Here is a 17,985-nt window from a genome sequence, read left to right as displayed (position 1 = left end):
GAGTGAATTTGGAACAACTTGAATCACACAATCTCCGTGCATCCACCTCTCTCCCACATGAACTTCATGAACTCTGCTTGTGTGCTACGAGCCACACTCTTGTGTAACAAGATCTCACTTTTATCCAACTTGCTCCGAGGCACTGCATCCCCGGACTGTTGTTTCTAATCTGATTTAACACTCAGTTTCTTTTGATATACCTTTGAACAAACCGACCGCTAATCTAGCCTTGCCCGTGCCCGTTCTCTAACCTTTTGGTCGTGGCTGTAGGCCAAAATCCAGTCCTCCTGCTCGGGGTGGAAGAGCAGGCTGAGGATGTAGAAGCTCAGCCGGTACTTCTGGTAGGTAGCCCCTTCGTCGGAGCTGATCAGAAGACTGCTCTCCACCTCTGGATCGGTCAGCAGCATGATCTGAAGATGGCAGAAGGGATGAGACGTTAGGGGACAATGCGGAGCTCCACTTTGTGGTTTTTTCAGCACTTAACAGAGGCAAGGTCTGCACTATTAGAAAGACCGATTACCATATCTGAGATATAAAGCGTATTATTACGACTGTGGCTGCGGATTATTATGTTAAAAACGTGTCCTACACAGTCATTTTCCCTTGACGATGCCATATCTCAAATAATAACTTGTATCTGTTGGGCTTGATGATATAATCGGTATGATACATCTTGCAGCAAATGTGTGTATGTGTGTGTGTGTGTGTGTGTGTGTGTGTGCCTCATCATTCACATTTCCGCTGTTCGTCTCACTCTTCATTCTCTCCGCCTATGCTCAATCAGGCCTTGAAAGCAGTAATTTCCCATGAGCTTCTTTCTTTTCTTAGAGGTCCCACATTTTTTTTTTGCCAAGTTCTGGCACAGTCCCCAAAAGAAAAATCACAAAATCACAAAGAAATCCCCAGATGATATCAGATACAAATATAATTGAATCAGTGGACCACAAGACACACAAGCTCTCTCATCATGAGGACAGTGAGAGAGGCATGCTGGTGGTTGTGTGTGGATGTGATACTGCATGCCGCTGCATGTATATGTGCTCATGAGTAAAGTCTATAACCAATACTGGCACTGGAAAATGCTCGCTCCCGGTGTAACCCTCATTAAAGATGCATATTGGCTAAGGTACAACATATAGATGTTTAGCAGTCAGCTCATAACAGGAAAAAAAGGCCCGGTCAGCATTTACTCTCACTCAAGGGCTTAATTTCCAGTGGGGAAATCATCTTACTAAATTCTTTCTGAACATTGTTCTCTCATCGTCCTGATTGAAAAATCATTGGAGAAGAAGAGGTTTTATCCAGAAATGTTGATACTAAGGATGCACCAATCCGATTCTGACTGTTTACGTCTGATTACACGTGCGTGTACTACACAGGCGGCAACCTCCAGTTCTGAAAAGTGAAGCCAATGTGGAAGTGCCTAAAACCTGCATTCTATCAAATAGCCAGCAGGGGGCGACTCCTCTGGTTGTAAAAAGAAGTGTGATTGTATAGAACTCTTATTTTTTTATTTATTATCTTATTTTATGAGTCTCAGTCGCTAGTTTCAAGTCTTCTTCAATACAGCATGATGTTCATTTAGTAAATTATGGTCCCATTTAGAGTCAAAGAGACGATAAAGCAGGGGATGCTTTAGGGAGGGGCTACCTTTGATTGACAGGTCACTACCACGGCGTTGTCCAGTCAGGTTTTTGTCTTAGAACTTTAACCCTTTCACAGTGTGTTTTCAGTTCATGAAGGTTAATTGTAACATTTTGGTCGCTGACCAGCAGACCAGTGTCGGAGGATCCTTGCTTACGGGATGGAGCAAGGGTGGAGAAGGTCGGTTAGGTACTGGGGCTATATTTACAACAAGAAATTAATAATTACTAATTTATCGTTACATAAAGTTCATAAAGTTTGTCCTAACTCAACAAATCACAAAAAAGGCATGATTGTTAAGGGAGTCTGGGGATTTCCGTTTCGTGATTTTTTACCCTAGGTACATTGACTTGACTTGAAAATTGAAATTGAAATTTTTTTTTGGAGTACTCATCCAAACTTAAACAAAATGGGCGCTCTTATTTATTAATTTCTGAAAAGTGTCTATTGTCTGAGGTATGGTTATTGCAGTTAAAGGTTTCATATTGTAAAAAGCAACATTTTCATGTCTTTTATTTTATAAAGGATGTTTAAGTGCTATATAAATACTGTTAAACTATCAAAATGCTTAATATAAGGAGAATTACACACAGTCCGTATTCAGAAATTGTGCGTTTGAAACAAGCCGTTAGGATTTCGGTCCATTTGTGATGTCACAAATCTACAATATTCAAACCATTTCACGGTTTTAAACGTAAACATTCTAAATGTGTCCCAGTTTATTTCCTGTTGCAGTGTATGTGAATGACATCAGCTAACAGGAAGTAAACATGGACCCAAACTGTTGCATAGCAACGCAATTCCATTGCAATTTTGAACATTACCGCATGTAAAAATGTTGTAGTAGAAACAAAAAATACAAGTATAAACCTGACAATGAGCACGATATGGGTCCTTTAATGTACTTATAACAAGACAGAAACTGACTTGAGGTGAAAAAAACAATCCTTAACTTGTTAGTCGATGTTAGAATTGTGAAAGCGCGGCTTTGTTTTGTTGTCAATTACAGGCACTTACAAGTGCCGGAGCTGGAGTGCTGACCCTGCGTCGCACACTGGGGGGCTCATATGTGGTTTAGAGATGGCCTTTGGCATGACAATCTCTATGTGCCCATTATGTCATCAGACAGCCGTGAGAAAGAGAATACATACTCCTCTCACAGTCAATATCCCTCTCAGTGTGGCACCGTGCGGCAGTGTTTCTGCTCTCTCATGCTAGTGAGTCATTTGTCAGCACTCGCTTGGGTAACAGCAGTTACCACTAACACCAGATCATCAATCACAAAAGGCAGATCTAATGCCACACAGTGAGCCACATGCTTACCGGTCCAATCAGATGCTCTCAAACGCTGTCTGAACTACGAAATCCCAATTAACGTCGTGCTCGCTCCCTGGAACTGGAACTCAGCTGGAATAATGGACAACTTTATAATTGACACATGTATTACTGGTAAATGGGGGGTATCGGGAATATTATATTTTTCGGGATTCTTACAGAAATATGTATTCTGCTAATATACACTGGGATATGAAGATTAATACACCCTGAGATGTGAAAATACAATATTGAGATTGCTGCAACTCTGATGCAAGAGGCTTTGTTTTTGATTTATTCTCTTGTATAAAAACCTTATTTAACCTTTTTCAATCATAAAGAAATAAGGGAGAAGGCTGGTGGACAGTTCCAGGAAATGATGGTGTGAAAATAGGAGGGCTTTGCCTCGTTTGCATTCTACAGTCATTCCCTTCTCCTCAGTCGCTCCACACGCAGCATTCCTGATGCCGAAGTGGCTCAAAATGTAACTTTTGCATGTCGATGTTTCAATGAGATCCCATAAATTCATTTTGTGAGGGCATGACAGGCTTCAATGTCATATTCCTTTCTATTTCCTTTCTTTTATAGCTGATGAATTTGAAGTTATTGTTCTGGCTGAGATCATGCCCAGGGCAGACATAAAGGGAATAAAAACAATGATTTGCAGTTGTTGTCACTTATGTTAAGACGTATTTTAAGATCAACTAATCGATACTTGAACCCGAGAGCCTCCGGTACCCTCATCCCTTCATCCATCGACACTCAACCCTCACCCTCCCATTCTTTCATCCCTTCATCCCCTCATCCTCCCATTCCTTCATCTAAGTATCCCGTCATCCCTCATCTTTTCTTCCTTCATCCCCTCATCCCTCGACCCTTACCCCCCATCCTTTCTTCCCTCATACCTTCATCCCACCATCCCGTCATCCCTCGACCCTTATCCCTCATCCTTTGTTCCCTCATCCCCCATCCCTTTATCGATCATCCCTCATCCCTCATCCCTCGACCCTTATCCCTTCATCCCTCATCCTTTCTTCCCTCGACCCTCATCCCTTCATCCCTCATCCTTTTTTCCCTCGACCCCCATGCCTTCATCCCTAATTCTCCTCCTAACCTGTTCCTCCTATTATTGCTCCCCTCCATCTCCATTAAGGAATAAAGTATTCCAAACCCCTACAATAATTGGTGTGTTTTTTGTTAGTGGACCAAAAGTGTTGTTCATGGGGCAGTTCACAAAACCAACTGGGTCTGTCCCCCTCAGTTAAACATAACTAAATCGCCTACTACTTGTAGGGAACCAATCTGAACACTGAGGGTGTCATTATTCTGCAGACGTTACAGTCCGTAATCAATTTTCATTTCATAATGATAAAAATGTCTCTTGTCACTTTCATTCTTCACCTTGAAACTACATCTGCGAGCTTTTCCCACATTTTCATCAACTCCCATCTGCTGATAAAACATTAAGATGTGATTAAAATGTCTGGAAAAAGCCAGCAAGTGGACCTTGAGTTAAGATTTGTCAAAGAAATATCTTATCTTGCTGTTGATTTTATGCTATTAGAGATGCTTTTTAAGTGCCGTTAAAGCACAAAGCTTATTTCATTTTTTTAAACCGCACTATTCAAACAAGCCATTCTGAACCACAGCTGCAAAAAAATCCTAGGCTGCATCCAAAATCACATACTACTGTATGTACTACATACCCAATATGTGTACAGCATTACTTTTGTGTGAATAAACAGTAGTATGTATCTTTTCGGACACACAGTAATTTACATCGTCACTTCCCGAGAGCCTCCTTGCCAGTTAGAGATGTGTAACCATGGTAACCCGTGCCAACGTCATGTGATCAGCTTTGCGAGAATCAAAATCTGAATTAATTTTAAATATATATTACGCCTGGAAAAGTGAAATCTTATACTTACAGTGAAATTGAAGTATTATTGATGTTACAGAGCTGCCGTCAACGTCTGTTATGGACGTCGTCTTCACTACCGCATTACATTGTGGGATATTGATGCTCCCGTAGTGTCCAGCGTTGCATAATGCAATATTTCACCTGAAATAGTACGCAATTTGCATACTAATGGTTTACTAAGGCACTAAGATTTCGGACAAAATCTCACGTACTGTTTTAGTGCACTAAATAGCATGTTAGCGTGGAATTTCGGATGCAACCCTAATGCTACTCAGTTAAGTATATTACTTATAATTTCAACTTTAAATGGCTTTGTATAGCTCCATAGACTGTATAGTCTTCAGATATGGTATTGATAACCAATCATATAAATGTCTCTTTAAGGGGACTGTTTGTAAGAATCAGAAATGCTTGTTAACAGCGACACCTGTGACAGCGTCCTGTTGCTCGCGCTCGTGCTTGTGCTCGCTCTACATAGACACGAACGAGCATCGCTCAAAACAGTGAGGCGACACACGTCAGCTAAAACCACAATATCACTCTATATTTCAGCTGCTTGGCAGTAATGTTAGCTGACCAGACGAAGGTCTCTCCATGAATCAATGCTGATACTAGTGTTGGCTTTTCCTGCCTCAGCCTCCCGACTGCGGCCGGAGGGAACAGGGGAGACACTGGAGTTTTGGTCGGAGACGATAACGTTTCTCTCTGCGGAGCCCCGTCACTTCACAAGACACGGGAAACCTCTGTTGGTCTGGAGGAGCTGCAGCAGTTATTTCGGCACAAATGTCCACTGTATTCACTAGATATTCTCAGAGCTACTAACTCTTCTGCAGTGTGGAGTGTGCGCGCATGCACGTGAGAGGTGGAGCGAAAGAGCGAGAACGAGCGCGGTGTGTGAGTGAAGACAGGCAGAGGAGCAGAGTACAGCAGAGACTCTGGCCCTGGAGACCAAAGCTACGGTCTCCCCCGCGTCCTCCGACCGCGGCCAACACTGTTTAACAGACGGGTTTCACTAGATATAACTTTGTGGTTTTGGTGCTTCCCTGTAGTTTGTGTTGGAGTCTTGTTTAAACAGCGTTGCCACACGCGAGCACGCATGAGACCCCGACCCTCAATGATTTATACAGGTTAAGAAGTTACAAACAGTCCCTTTAATTAACCCGAAACAGCTTTGTAATGCAAATGATTTTGGTCCAAATGAATAACTTTTGGTTAAAAAAAAGTGCTTCCTAGAAATACAGCAGTCTTGGGAACTCGCTATAAAACTTTTCTTATCAGCACTGGATAAGTAAAAGATCAACACTTGCACACTTACAGAAAAAAGAATAACATTTCCCTCAGTGGAAGAGAAGACTGTGAGCTTTTGAGTGCAGTCATATCTGTGTGTGAGAGACTGTAAATTCTGAGGCCAAAAAGGTTGAAAATGACAAAGGTTAATGAAGTGTATATGTGCCAGCTGGAGGACATTTAAGATATGTGTAAGGAATACTGGAGTTCATTCCGCCGATGCCGTGTACCGTAAATACTCCGAGATAGAATATTAATGAAATTAGCTTCATACTCTCCATTTCACACAGTCACCCAGTAATTGGATTGTGACTCCTCTCTATAAATCTACGCCTAGTTTTCCTCACCCTGCAATAAATAGATTTCTTTGTTGTTGTCAGACTGTAAGCGGGTTCAGATTTGGGAAAGCGTTCAAAAAAGTGGAACAATGAAAAGCGCTTGAGATTCAATCTCTCTGGGGCAAGTCAATTTTCTAGCTTTTGCCGTAACAGCGACTTGGTTGGGAATGATTTAATACAAGTAAATAAACTTGGTTTCAGCCAATTCCTGTTTATTTTGATTTCTGAGCAAAAAAAACAACAAATTGTAAACAAAGAATGATTCACCTGAGGTTACAGTTTTGAACTTACTGGGATTGACGGAGCCGACAGGAACCCAGGAGCTCTCTCGCTATCAGAGCGCAGCAGAACTGGGACAATGAAGGAGGTCAAGGCCAATTCACATTTAACCTATAGCCTATAATACGTCTTTCTTCATGTCTGTCAGTTGAAGCATAAGTATATTTCCTTTTTACCAAAGAGTCCTTTGGCCTGTCTTTTTGTAGCCACTATGAATGTCTTCTCTCTCTTCTCTGATTCAGATATTTCAAAGAGTACAGTATGTTTCTCAAAGAATGCCAAAAAGGGAAAGGAAATGAAGGACGGACCACTTTGCAAAACCACTTCTTTTTGCAACCACTTCTTTACAACACATTCATTGGTTCTCTGTGTGTGATGAAGCACAATGTACAGTATATGTGCTATAAAAGGGATGGGATTCTACGGGTTATTTTGTATAAATACCTCACCAAGCTACAGAAGCAACTGTGGATTATTTCACACCCGTATCAGCAGAGACTGGGAGGAAAATAGGAAAAGTGAACTTATAGTCCAGAGGTACTAAGTCTCATAATTAAAGCCAAAGGGCAGTCAAATAGGGCAGGTGTAGCCAGGAGAGAGTAAAGTATTCACAAGAGGGTGATAAATGTCAGTCGCAAACATGTGCCGGACCGGCTAAAGGTCTTGACATCTCCTGCCGTCAATGTAACAAGGCAAGAACCCGGAGAAAACTTTGAGACTGTTGTCAGACACTTATAATGATAACGATCACAAATACAAGCACTTTTAGCGGCCGTAAATTATGTTGCTTGCCCCGATAGGATTACAGCGCAGCCCGTGAGCAGCTGCCGGTTAAAGTGCTGATTTCCCGATTAGTCAGTTAGACACGAAAACATGGGAAAATAGAGTTCAACCCTCTGAGACCCACCTGTAGCAGGTTCAGTTTAAGAGCTAGAGTGAAGGAAGATAGGCAGATATATTGTGAAACTAGAAAACCTAACAAATCCATTGGTACCAACCATGTCATACTAGCTTATCGGGAAGGAAGCAAAATAACTTTCCAAAGTTAGGCTACATTTTGGAAAAGTTACCTGGCTGCCTTAAAAAGATGAGTTAATTCAAAAAGATGCTTAGTTGAGCCAACTTTTATTATTATGTTTAAACAACTAAAAATGATAAATTGATTCAACAAGATGCTTAGTTTAACCAACTTTTATTTTCACGTTTGTACAATTCAAAATATCAATACGAGTTGGTTTGACTAGTTATTCTATGTTGTCTCAACTAGGATTTAGGTTTGTACAACTTAATGTCTTGTTGGTATCACTAAAAAAACTTGTTGATTACACTTAAAGTATAAGGTTGATGGGACTATTTTGTCAGCCTCACTTTTGTCACCCCAACAATTTATTCTAAGTTTAAGGAACAGCGATACATATGTGCAAACAACTTAAGTTTCTTAGCTTGCCTAAATCAAGGCAGCCAGGTTACGATTTTTTTTAAGTTGAATCAACTTGTTCTTTTTTATAGTGTGGGTGCCTGCGATTCTCCCCTTTACAGACATGCCCACTTTATAACAATCACATGCAGTTTTGGGCAAAAAGCATGCAGTTTTTTGAATGCAGTATAAATCTGTTATTTTCGCCTATTCTAAAAATTATCATATTTCTGCATATTTCTTTCACACATACTGCATACTGGAATCATATTAATTGGGTATCACTGTAAAGCTGAGACTCTTGTGGGTCCAATGAGCCCAACTGTATCCATGTGTGGTGATGTTAGTCCCCATAGGAGCCATTTCATTGCACTGAGACCATTTTTTTTTTTTTATTTGACCTCACTGTATAAAATGACCTGTGGTGACCTCTAGGATAATCACAGCCTCATGAAATATTACAACCACACACTAGAGACCTAGAGCATTCAGAGGATGGATGGCTTTTCTAGCTAGATTGACAATAAGGGGGTTTCTGAGCAGTTTACACAACAGAAGTGCTCGCCATCCAATCACCGAAAAATGCAATTCTTGCAGAAATCTCCAAATGTCAAAAGTTTTTGATCCCAAATCACAGCTTGGCTTTTTCTATGCTGTTCCTCAAGGTCTTGGTGTCTTAATGCGGTATTTTAAAAGGATTATTGATCATTTTTTATCAATTCTCGAGTGGAAAACAATTGTTAAATTTAGCACCAAATCTGTGTAACAAATGGTATCAACCCAAAATAATTGCTGCAACAACTTATGAGACATAATAGAGCATGCACCACCATATACTTCTATCATAATGTTCTAAACCCCTATACACTTTCACAATGATTTCTTTCTGATTTATTTTCTGATTTATGACTGGAACAACTTGACACACAGTGCCGAGCTGCTCCAATTAATCTTCAGGTTCCCAGCTTTCAGATGATGTACACCACTTCTATGTGACATCTTTTACCTGCTATCTCCCCCTAAAGACCCCCTGTACCCCCCTAGAGAATAAAATGGGTCTATTGTGGGTCTCAGAGGGTTAACGCAGAGCTATAACTCCAGCTTTAACCGTAGCAGTGGCAAATCAGAAAACATTATTTAGAATCTTTTCGAAAGCATGATTAACGGTTTTGGAGGAAAGTGATAAGCAACGTCCTTCTGCTGATAGGCCGCTCGTCTGGGTCGGATGAGCTAAGATCTGCAATGCACCTCATCACATCTGATCATTATTTGCAATTATGATTACATCTGTCGACGTCTCTCGCACAATATTCTTAAAATGGATTGCAAATTTTATGCACGTTAATATATCTTACATTCTGTACTATGATAATTCTAAATTTAAAGAACTTAATGTCTATATGTCTTAAAGGTCCCATATTATAAAAAAGGGCGATTTTTATGTTTTTTTTTTATTATAAAGCAGGCTTAAGTCCTATATAAATACTGTGAAAGTATCGAAACGCTCAATCCACAAGAAAATACACACAGCCTGTATTCAGAAACTGTGCGTTTGAAACAAGCCGTCAGGATTTCTGTCCATTTGTGATGTCACAAATATATAATATTTAGACCATTACACAGATTTAAATGTAAACATTCTAAATAGTACACATGGACCCAAGCTGTTGCCTAGCAACGCAATTCTGTTGAAATTTTGTCACAATTCCATCGAAATGCGCTAAAACGGAGCGTTTCAGGCAGAGGGAAATACAGGCATATTCAGGCCGACAGTATGAGGAAAATTAAGTTTTTTTTAACATTACAGCATGTAAACATGTTCTAGTAGAAACACAAAATACAAGTATGAACCTGAAAATGAGCACGATATGGGACGTTTAATGTATATATTCTATATTATTATAATTCTATTTTCTTCAGATACAAGTGCATCTTGTATCTCTAATCTTGCTGCTCTTAAAGGAGTTAGTTTGATAATTTTCCCCATTCATACCAATATCCATGCTTTGAATGTGAGCAGACGTCAGTCCCAGGTCATCTTGGACTTTCTCTTGTAATTGTAAGGTGTGCAGCCCGGCTGATCGAGATTATCAACAATTGTATTGGCACTTTACAAAAATGTACAGACTCACTGGACGTCAGTAAGAGGAAACGGACTGAAGGGAAGTGTGCAGTAATTGAATTAAAAGTTTTTTTTAATGATATTACCACATGCCATTCTTTTATCATGCAAAACCAAAGTAAAAAATATTTTCATTTTAACGTGTTGGCATACTAAACCCTGCATCGTGATCATACTTCACCCAACCTTAAGATCTTAAAAATAGAGAGGATTTAGAAACAAATGTAAGTTTCAGAGTCCTTGTTTCTGGTGACTACAGTACACTGCAACAGCATTTTTATGTTAAACTTTTGTTTAAACCAGGAAAGAAAACTGAATAATTCTCTCCTCTGTTGTGAACTACTGTGAATCTCTGGCATAAACTAATATTCATCCATTTTTATTTATTTTTGTGCTTGCTTGAGTATTTCTTTCTCTTAGTCCTCTCCATTTCTCTCTCCTTCAAATAATAACAATAATAATAATAATATATTTTATTTGGTGGCGCCTTTCAGGACACCCAAGGACACCTTACAAAGATAAAAATAATACTGGAACAGATAAAAACAGCCAGACACGACGAAAACAACGGCAGAGCGAACATAACAAGAGACATTCAGGCAGACATGTATGAGAGGGAATAAAACAGTAATGTGAACACAACAGTGAGTTTAAACAGGCTAAGATAACGGAACGGAAAAAAAAGTGTGAAAATTTGCCATAAATCGGGAGTAATACGGGAGAGGGCGATGAAAAACAGGAGTCTCCCGGGAGAATAGGAAGGGTTGGCAAGTATGATCGTGAGTCAAAGCTTGCATTAAATGTTATTTATATCACTGATTCATTAAAGGGTAAATTTGCCCATTTCAACCTTATCTCTCAATCCGAGTTCGGGATATAGTGTGAAAAATGGCTGCAGTTGTAGGCGATGTTCCCTCTGTCTCTGGGGCCGGACGGGTGCAGCTTCAAAATCTGTCGTTCTTTCGGCATCGTGCGCCGTCATTTGACGTGACAGTGACGCAGTTTGTGGCAGGAAAAACTAACAGGCTACATCTGCTTGAATTTGTTTGGGTAGCAAGGGGGCGTTTTCTAGATGCCGCTCAAAAACAGAACTTCCTTACTCTCTTATTTATGTTTCCGACAGCAAAAAAGGCAGTCCTACGGAGCCCCTCTAGACCCCTAGGAGAACATTTTCATTAAGCTGTGCTCTCAAGTTAGTAACTCGTTCCCATGAGTTAGAAACTTGTTCCCTCGAGTTAGGTAACTCGTTCCCTCGAGTTAGTAACTCGAGGAAACGAGTTACTTCAGAGTGCACTTCTTCCAATCATTCCTGACAGTCCACGCATTGCTGATGTACGGAGCCCCCCTAGATGATGTACTTCGGTAAAGTTGGAAAGATATTGACAGATTCAAACTTCCTGGATCAATAACTCATAACAGAAATGTTGTTAAAACACAAATGAGGGCTCTTTCTAATCGTAGTAAGGTAGACGACGAGCTACAACCTCATTTTAATCACAATGAGCCATCCTCCGAGCCGGACACATAACATTGGTCTCTATGCGAAGCCGGCTGTCAGACGAGCCGTCAGGGACCGTCTACAAAGTGCAACGCCGAAAAGAGAAAATATTCAATAACTTCAGTATTATACAATGTAGTACCACCAAAATAACTTCACACATCAATGATCTCCTCATAGTTATACTGCAATACTTAGTTTGGAAATAAGTATGTAAATAGAAAGGGAATAAGTAAGTAACATAATTTTGGTGAATTTTTAATTGGAGAAATATTCGACCCTGGAATAAACTGGAATTTAAAGACAACCAAAACCAGCAGGGCTGAAAAGGCAGATGACCATTGAGTGAATATTTATTTGTCACCTGACGTTATTGTAAGCTATTTTGTTGAGTAGGCTCTTGGCGAAATGCTGAGTGAATTTAAGGTTTGGCTCTTATTGTAAAAGGTAAAAACGGAAGGAATGAAGCTCTAATGTGCTGCCGTTAACAATGTGGAAAATAAAGAGTTGTTGGCATTTTGGTTCACGCTGGTCTGGTATACAGAGCATCCATGACACTTTTGAAATCTCTGCGCTAAATGAAAGAATAAAATATTAGATCTGATGTCATTCAGTGTTTGATATATTTTATATAAAAAACATTATATGCATGGTAAATTACAGTGTTCGAATTACACCGTAGCTTCTGGGGGAGCCCTATTTTTATGGGGGAGGGATGTTACTGTATACAGTACTGTACTGTACTTTGTTATTGTCAACTACAGTGGTTGTTTGCATAAAAACACAATTTAAATTATGATTATTTAAATATTTGCTTTGATTAAAAAAAACTCTTGGTAAGTTGTTAGGAAGTTAATCAGGTCATAATTCTCTCTCTAATATCTATTTTATATTGATGTGAAAACAATTCCTTCAAACAACTGGATTTATTCAAGTTTCTCGCCAAAAACTTAATTTTACGAGATTACATTTGAACACATCATGATAACGTTGTAATTTACCTTTGCCCAATTGACATTTTGCTGAGCAGACCGTAAACGCCTCATAATAATAACTGAATGGCACATCTGTTAACGTTAGTAGCTCTGCTATTTATCCAATCAGGACTGTGCTGCCCACCGGCTGCTAACAGCTAACATTACGAACACATCCTGCTGCCTTTCAGCCCGGGTTTGTTGTTCACAGTGTCGCTTTATCAGGGAAAAATAGGGTGCATCCCTCAGGTTTAGTAGCGCCACGCTGTTGAGCGTTTGTTTTTCTCTCCGCTGTGGCTCCGGTCCCAAACAAACTGAAACATGATACATCGTGTGTGTGGTTCATTGTGCAGCGTAACTGTTGGAAAGCATCAATAACAGAAATCGATAGTCAGGGAGGCATGAGATGCCAAGAAAGTGGGCAACTACGGTTCTCTATTCCCATTTCTAGCGTTTTCCCTGCCTGTCAGAGTGGCGGGTGTCCTGATGATTTCACCCGCCACTGCCAACAATTTACCCGCATTTATTGAGTGGCGGGTGCTAATTTCAGACCCTGGCCTCGAGTATAGGCACAACTCGGCTACACTATTGTTTGGCTGGGCATCAGTAGCTCGCAAGCAAGGCATCCTGGTACACGTAGACACAGCTCCTCGAGCAGGAGAACCGAGAGAACTCCACTTTCTCTGTCAATATAGCACGCACTGAGGAATTAACTGCTTCAGTGGACTACATTTACCATCAACAGTGAACATCTGGACACTAGACATCCACAGAAAATGTGGCATTTTTTTCCCCTTTAATATAATAATAAGCACATACACCTGTAGACAACCATGCCACTGTCATTCACTGTCAACTTCCACTAAATAAAAATGGTTAACAATAACAAAGCTGATGCTACCAGACATAAGGGGACTCTGGCAGTAGGCTATTACTAATGAGTTAACTGTACCCCTCAAATACCAGACGGCCTGTGTATCCATGCGGAACCGTGTCAACAGCAAACTGTCTCCATCAATAGCACGTAGCAAATCAAATCGCTCTCGCCATACTTCTTCCCATGAATATTCATGATGCACACTAGCTATCGGCTCCCTGCTACGTGGCTCTATAAGTGGAGGACATAAATGAAAAAGAGTGGATACACATATTCATGATTATTACTTCTCTTTTCCCGCCGCCTCATCTACCGCATCGACCAGGTGCTTTCAGCGGTTTGGATCCGTCTTATTAAACGCAACTTCTGTCTCTTGATCGGAGGCATTTAAGCCGGGCCTAATTGAACACTGCCTGACATTTTAGCTCACCCAACCTCCTGCCAGACCTGACAAACGGTAACGTGTCAATTGCCGCCTTTTGGTATAATTGGGTTTCCATCTATAGCGAGCGCCGTATGGCGTGGTACATAAGTTGAAAGGCGTGCAAGCTGTGTATGAAAACACAGAGCTGCAGATTCATTACTTGTGAATGAACAGAGACAAGACAAACAGGATCCGTTTAGATAATTAACCAGCAGCATTCCCACTTTAGACATCTCGATCTGTGTCGAGCTGCTGAAATACTAAATTCTTCACGGTGATCATTAATAAATAACGTAACCACATATGACATTTTCTGGATGCTTATATTCCGAACACTTTGGGTTAATGCTTTTTGGAGGGGGAATTCAGGGCCCCTTTATCCGGGGCCGTGTCGGACACTTTGTATTGTGCAGCCTTCCACTCCCATGCTGAGAAAGAGGGCAATGTCCTGTAAAGGCAAGTAAAAGAATATTGATGGAATCCCACTGCTCACCTCGCTTTACCCATCCCATCTTCTTTACAAATCCTGTTCCCCTCTCTCCCCTCTTCCATCTCCGTGTCTCACACCCTGTCAACCTGTCTCCGTCTCCCCTCCATTTCTCTGTCCATCTGTATTTGTGTCTCTCGGCCTGTCTCTCCTCCTCTGTCGCTGTGTCTTCTCGCGGGCTCCAGGGCACTTGCCTCTCTGCTCGTCGCAGCCATTTGGAGATTGTGCCTTAGGGCTGACAGATGTTGCGTCCCCTCCCAGCATCACCAACTCCCCCTCCACCCCCCACCTCCCGACGCCACCCCCATACCCCACCAACTCAAACGAAACCATCATCCGTTAGCTTGTCCTCGATTGCGTTACCACCGCTGTGTGCGCAGCGTTCCAGCCAGCAAAGCATGGCTGATTCACCGTGATTCATTTGGCATGCGTTATGTCCTTAAAAGGCCGGCAGACAAAGAGACACTTCACCTCCCTTTTCCTCCTGCTTTATTCCTCTGTTAAAGGATGTGTTGATATCCATATGTTGTTTCTCGCACCAGGTGGCATCGCTCTGGTGTAAGTAAGCATGTGTCGTGATGACCTCTTTAATCAGGAACAGCTCCATGATTTTGCTGTCGGCTAGTTCGTGCAGCGTTTTATGTTTAAAGTACAAAGTTCTTTTCTACCTTTTTCAATATCTGTTTTCCATAAAATACGCTACAACTCTTATCTCGATGCATTCAGTCTCAAGAGGGAATATCTCCTATGTTTCATGCTGTCATTGAAATTGCAGTAAATCTGTCCTCAAACGAACAGTTCTCAGCTGTAACAGTCTCAACCTCATCCATTAGCTGATGTGACGGAGAAATGTGAGATGTTGTTTTTTTTTTTTCTGATGAACGCAGTCATGCAGAAGGGATCTCCCTAAAACAAAATGCTTATTAAAGACCAAAGCAGGTTTGGACACATTATTGTGAAGCCTGAGATGTGACAATGATTTTCCCGCTCATTACTCTATAATTGCTTGTCAGAACACAGAATCTGGATTTAATGAATTGAACTCTACGTAATTTCAAAATTCTGCGTGCCCGTCCTCTTCGCTCCTCACACCTGGACTATGGAGCTGTTGCCAAAATGAAACAGATCTGATATTTACTAACCTTAAAATACAATCCAGGTCTCATATTGTTCCCCTTGAGTCCTGTCAGTAACATACCTGCATTCTCTACGCAATTAAATTAATAATACCAAGTTGTTATTCTTGTTTTATTTATTCTTTATTTATTCTATATCAGATTTTAAAGCTGAAGTAGGCGAGATTGGAGCAAATATGATTCAAAAAAGTTATTTTCATAAACCGGTCACGACTATACCCTGACAGTAGTACATGAAACAGGTAACCTGAAAAAAAATCCTGTTCCTCTGTGTTCTCCGGTGCTCCTAACGGCATCTGCAAGATTTCACAGACCGGAGGAAAACAAGCAGTGTGAGCTGATCTGAGGTCTGCTGTCCATCTGCTGTCTATGAGAGCCGGCTGTCAATCACTCACAAACTCTGAACAAACGGTCAAACTAGGCAGCGCAGATCAAATATGAATCAATATTCTGTTACTGTAATGCCTATTTCTCTCCTCAGATGTTTTCAGAATCATCTTGTAGTGCACGGTTTAGCTGTAAAATGAGAAAGTTTGTGACGCCGCCACCATTGTGAAATCTGGTGAAGGAACGCCAAGTTCCAGTCACATGACCGGAGCAGAGCCAATAGGTATGCTCTCTCTCAATGAAATGACCTGTGATTGGTCAAAGGCTAGATTTTCTAAAGCCTGAAAACAGAGCCATGAGGAGGTGCAGAAGTCTAGTTTTCTCTCAGAACACTTTAATTACAATATGCTGAAAGGTTAATATGGAATTTTTGCCCAATGATTCCAAAAATATACTGCCTACTGCCACTTTAAGGTCAAAAAATGGTTTGTTTTATTATCATAATATATTGTGCTTGACTTGTTATCATCCTAATGTCAGAATTATGTTTGATAATTACTGAAAATCTGATCACATGACATGATTTGAAAATGTTTTTTTTGTTTGTTTTTTACAGTATTGGGCACATTTTAATTATCAGCACACTGAAAAGTATGTCTGTAACTGGTGAATTCATAAGCCTGTCTCAACATCAGTGGGTTGCTGTCTGTTCAAATCTTCAATCGTAATATTGATTAAACTGTGAAAATATAAAGCTTGCTTTTACTTTTGTGTTCTCTGTGAGCGGTGTTTTTAAGACATTTTTAAAACATTAGAATCTTTGAAAATTCCTCTCTTTTTTTGCACTTTTTGTTTGCCTTTAAATTCTGAATTTGACATAATTTGTTTCCTACAAATTGGCTCAATTAATATTCCAAGATGGTTTCATAGCAGGCATTAAACACGTGTTACCAATAACATTAATGGTTGGTTTGTTCTACTGAAGTGTCCCATAAGCCGAGACAGTGAGCCAGCATGCACAACATCAGGACACTGAAACTGAAACAGCCCAATAACTATACTCAGCCATCATTAACATTATTATTTACACCTGCTCCTACTGTTACAAGTCCACATGTCTTTTGTGTAAAAGGTCTATAAATTAGAGTATGTAACAAACCAGGATTTTAATTAAATCAAATCCGTTTTTTAATACTTTTTATGGCCTGCATTTTTTTCTGCAATATCCCTTTAATATACTTATATTCAGTAATTACCTCTCAGTGTAATAGTCCACCATTCCCATGCTGTATCAGAATATGAAGTTACTGCAAATGCCCACAGAACATGCTGCTGCTGCTTCACATTAAAAGTGTTCAACTGGCAAAATGTGGTTGAAAACTGGGTGACTTTTACGGTGAAGGAGCCACAGGAAACACAATGTAATTGTCACCGCAGTTTGCACTAATCACGATCAAAAGCGAATTATGGGAATTAGGGCTGAAAGTTATATTTACAACCATGAAAAGCAAGCAGGCAGTCTGTCCATTGATCTCCTTCAGTTTCAGTCCTTCGGACACAGCGCCACACCTACACACAACAAACAGGGCTGTCCCCTCATGGCGCCGGGCCCGGAGAACATGTCCTACTACAAAATAAATTAGAATGATAATAAGACATATGGTTATGGGTTTTGGTATATTGCAGAATCTCAGCTCTGTGGCAAACAAATGTTCATGATACTTTTATTACGTTTTGTTCCGTAAAATAATCTCCACAAATGAACAAGAATTTTATGATTTTTGAAGTGCGAATACCATCGGCAGAAGTAAAAATCTAACGTTAGGCTATAAACGAACTACACCATGGTCGCATGAGTGCGAGTATACACAACGAGGCTGTAAAGGAGGACGAATCGAAAACGTTGACATCTCTTCAGCTAGTATTAACCACAGACCTTA

At 40.5% G+C, this 17,985-nt stretch overlaps 1 protein-coding gene across 6 annotated transcripts in view; it reads right to left on the bottom strand.

Annotated features, from left to right (window-relative positions):
• Window positions 1-17,985, bottom strand: part of LOC119485187 (VPS10 domain-containing receptor SorCS1) — a 209,047-nt gene that overhangs the window by 68,169 nt on the left and 122,893 nt on the right. For all 6 annotated transcript variants that reach the window (XR_005206218.1, XR_005206219.1, XM_037764550.1 and 3 more), the window contains exon 4: window positions 252-410. Coding sequence is in view for 4 of the 6 variants with exons in the window: in XM_037764550.1 (XP_037620478.1) it covers window positions 252-410 (159 nt within the window). In the remaining 2 variants the exon portion in view is untranslated. The remainder of the gene's footprint in view (window positions 1-251; window positions 411-17,985) is intronic.

This window comes from Sebastes umbrosus, chromosome 3 (assembly GCF_015220745.1).
Source record: "Sebastes umbrosus isolate fSebUmb1 chromosome 3, fSebUmb1.pri, whole genome shotgun sequence".
Lineage (NCBI taxonomy): Eukaryota > Metazoa > Chordata > Actinopteri > Perciformes > Sebastidae > Sebastes > Sebastes umbrosus.
This window is presented reverse-complemented; position numbering and strand designations above follow the sequence as displayed.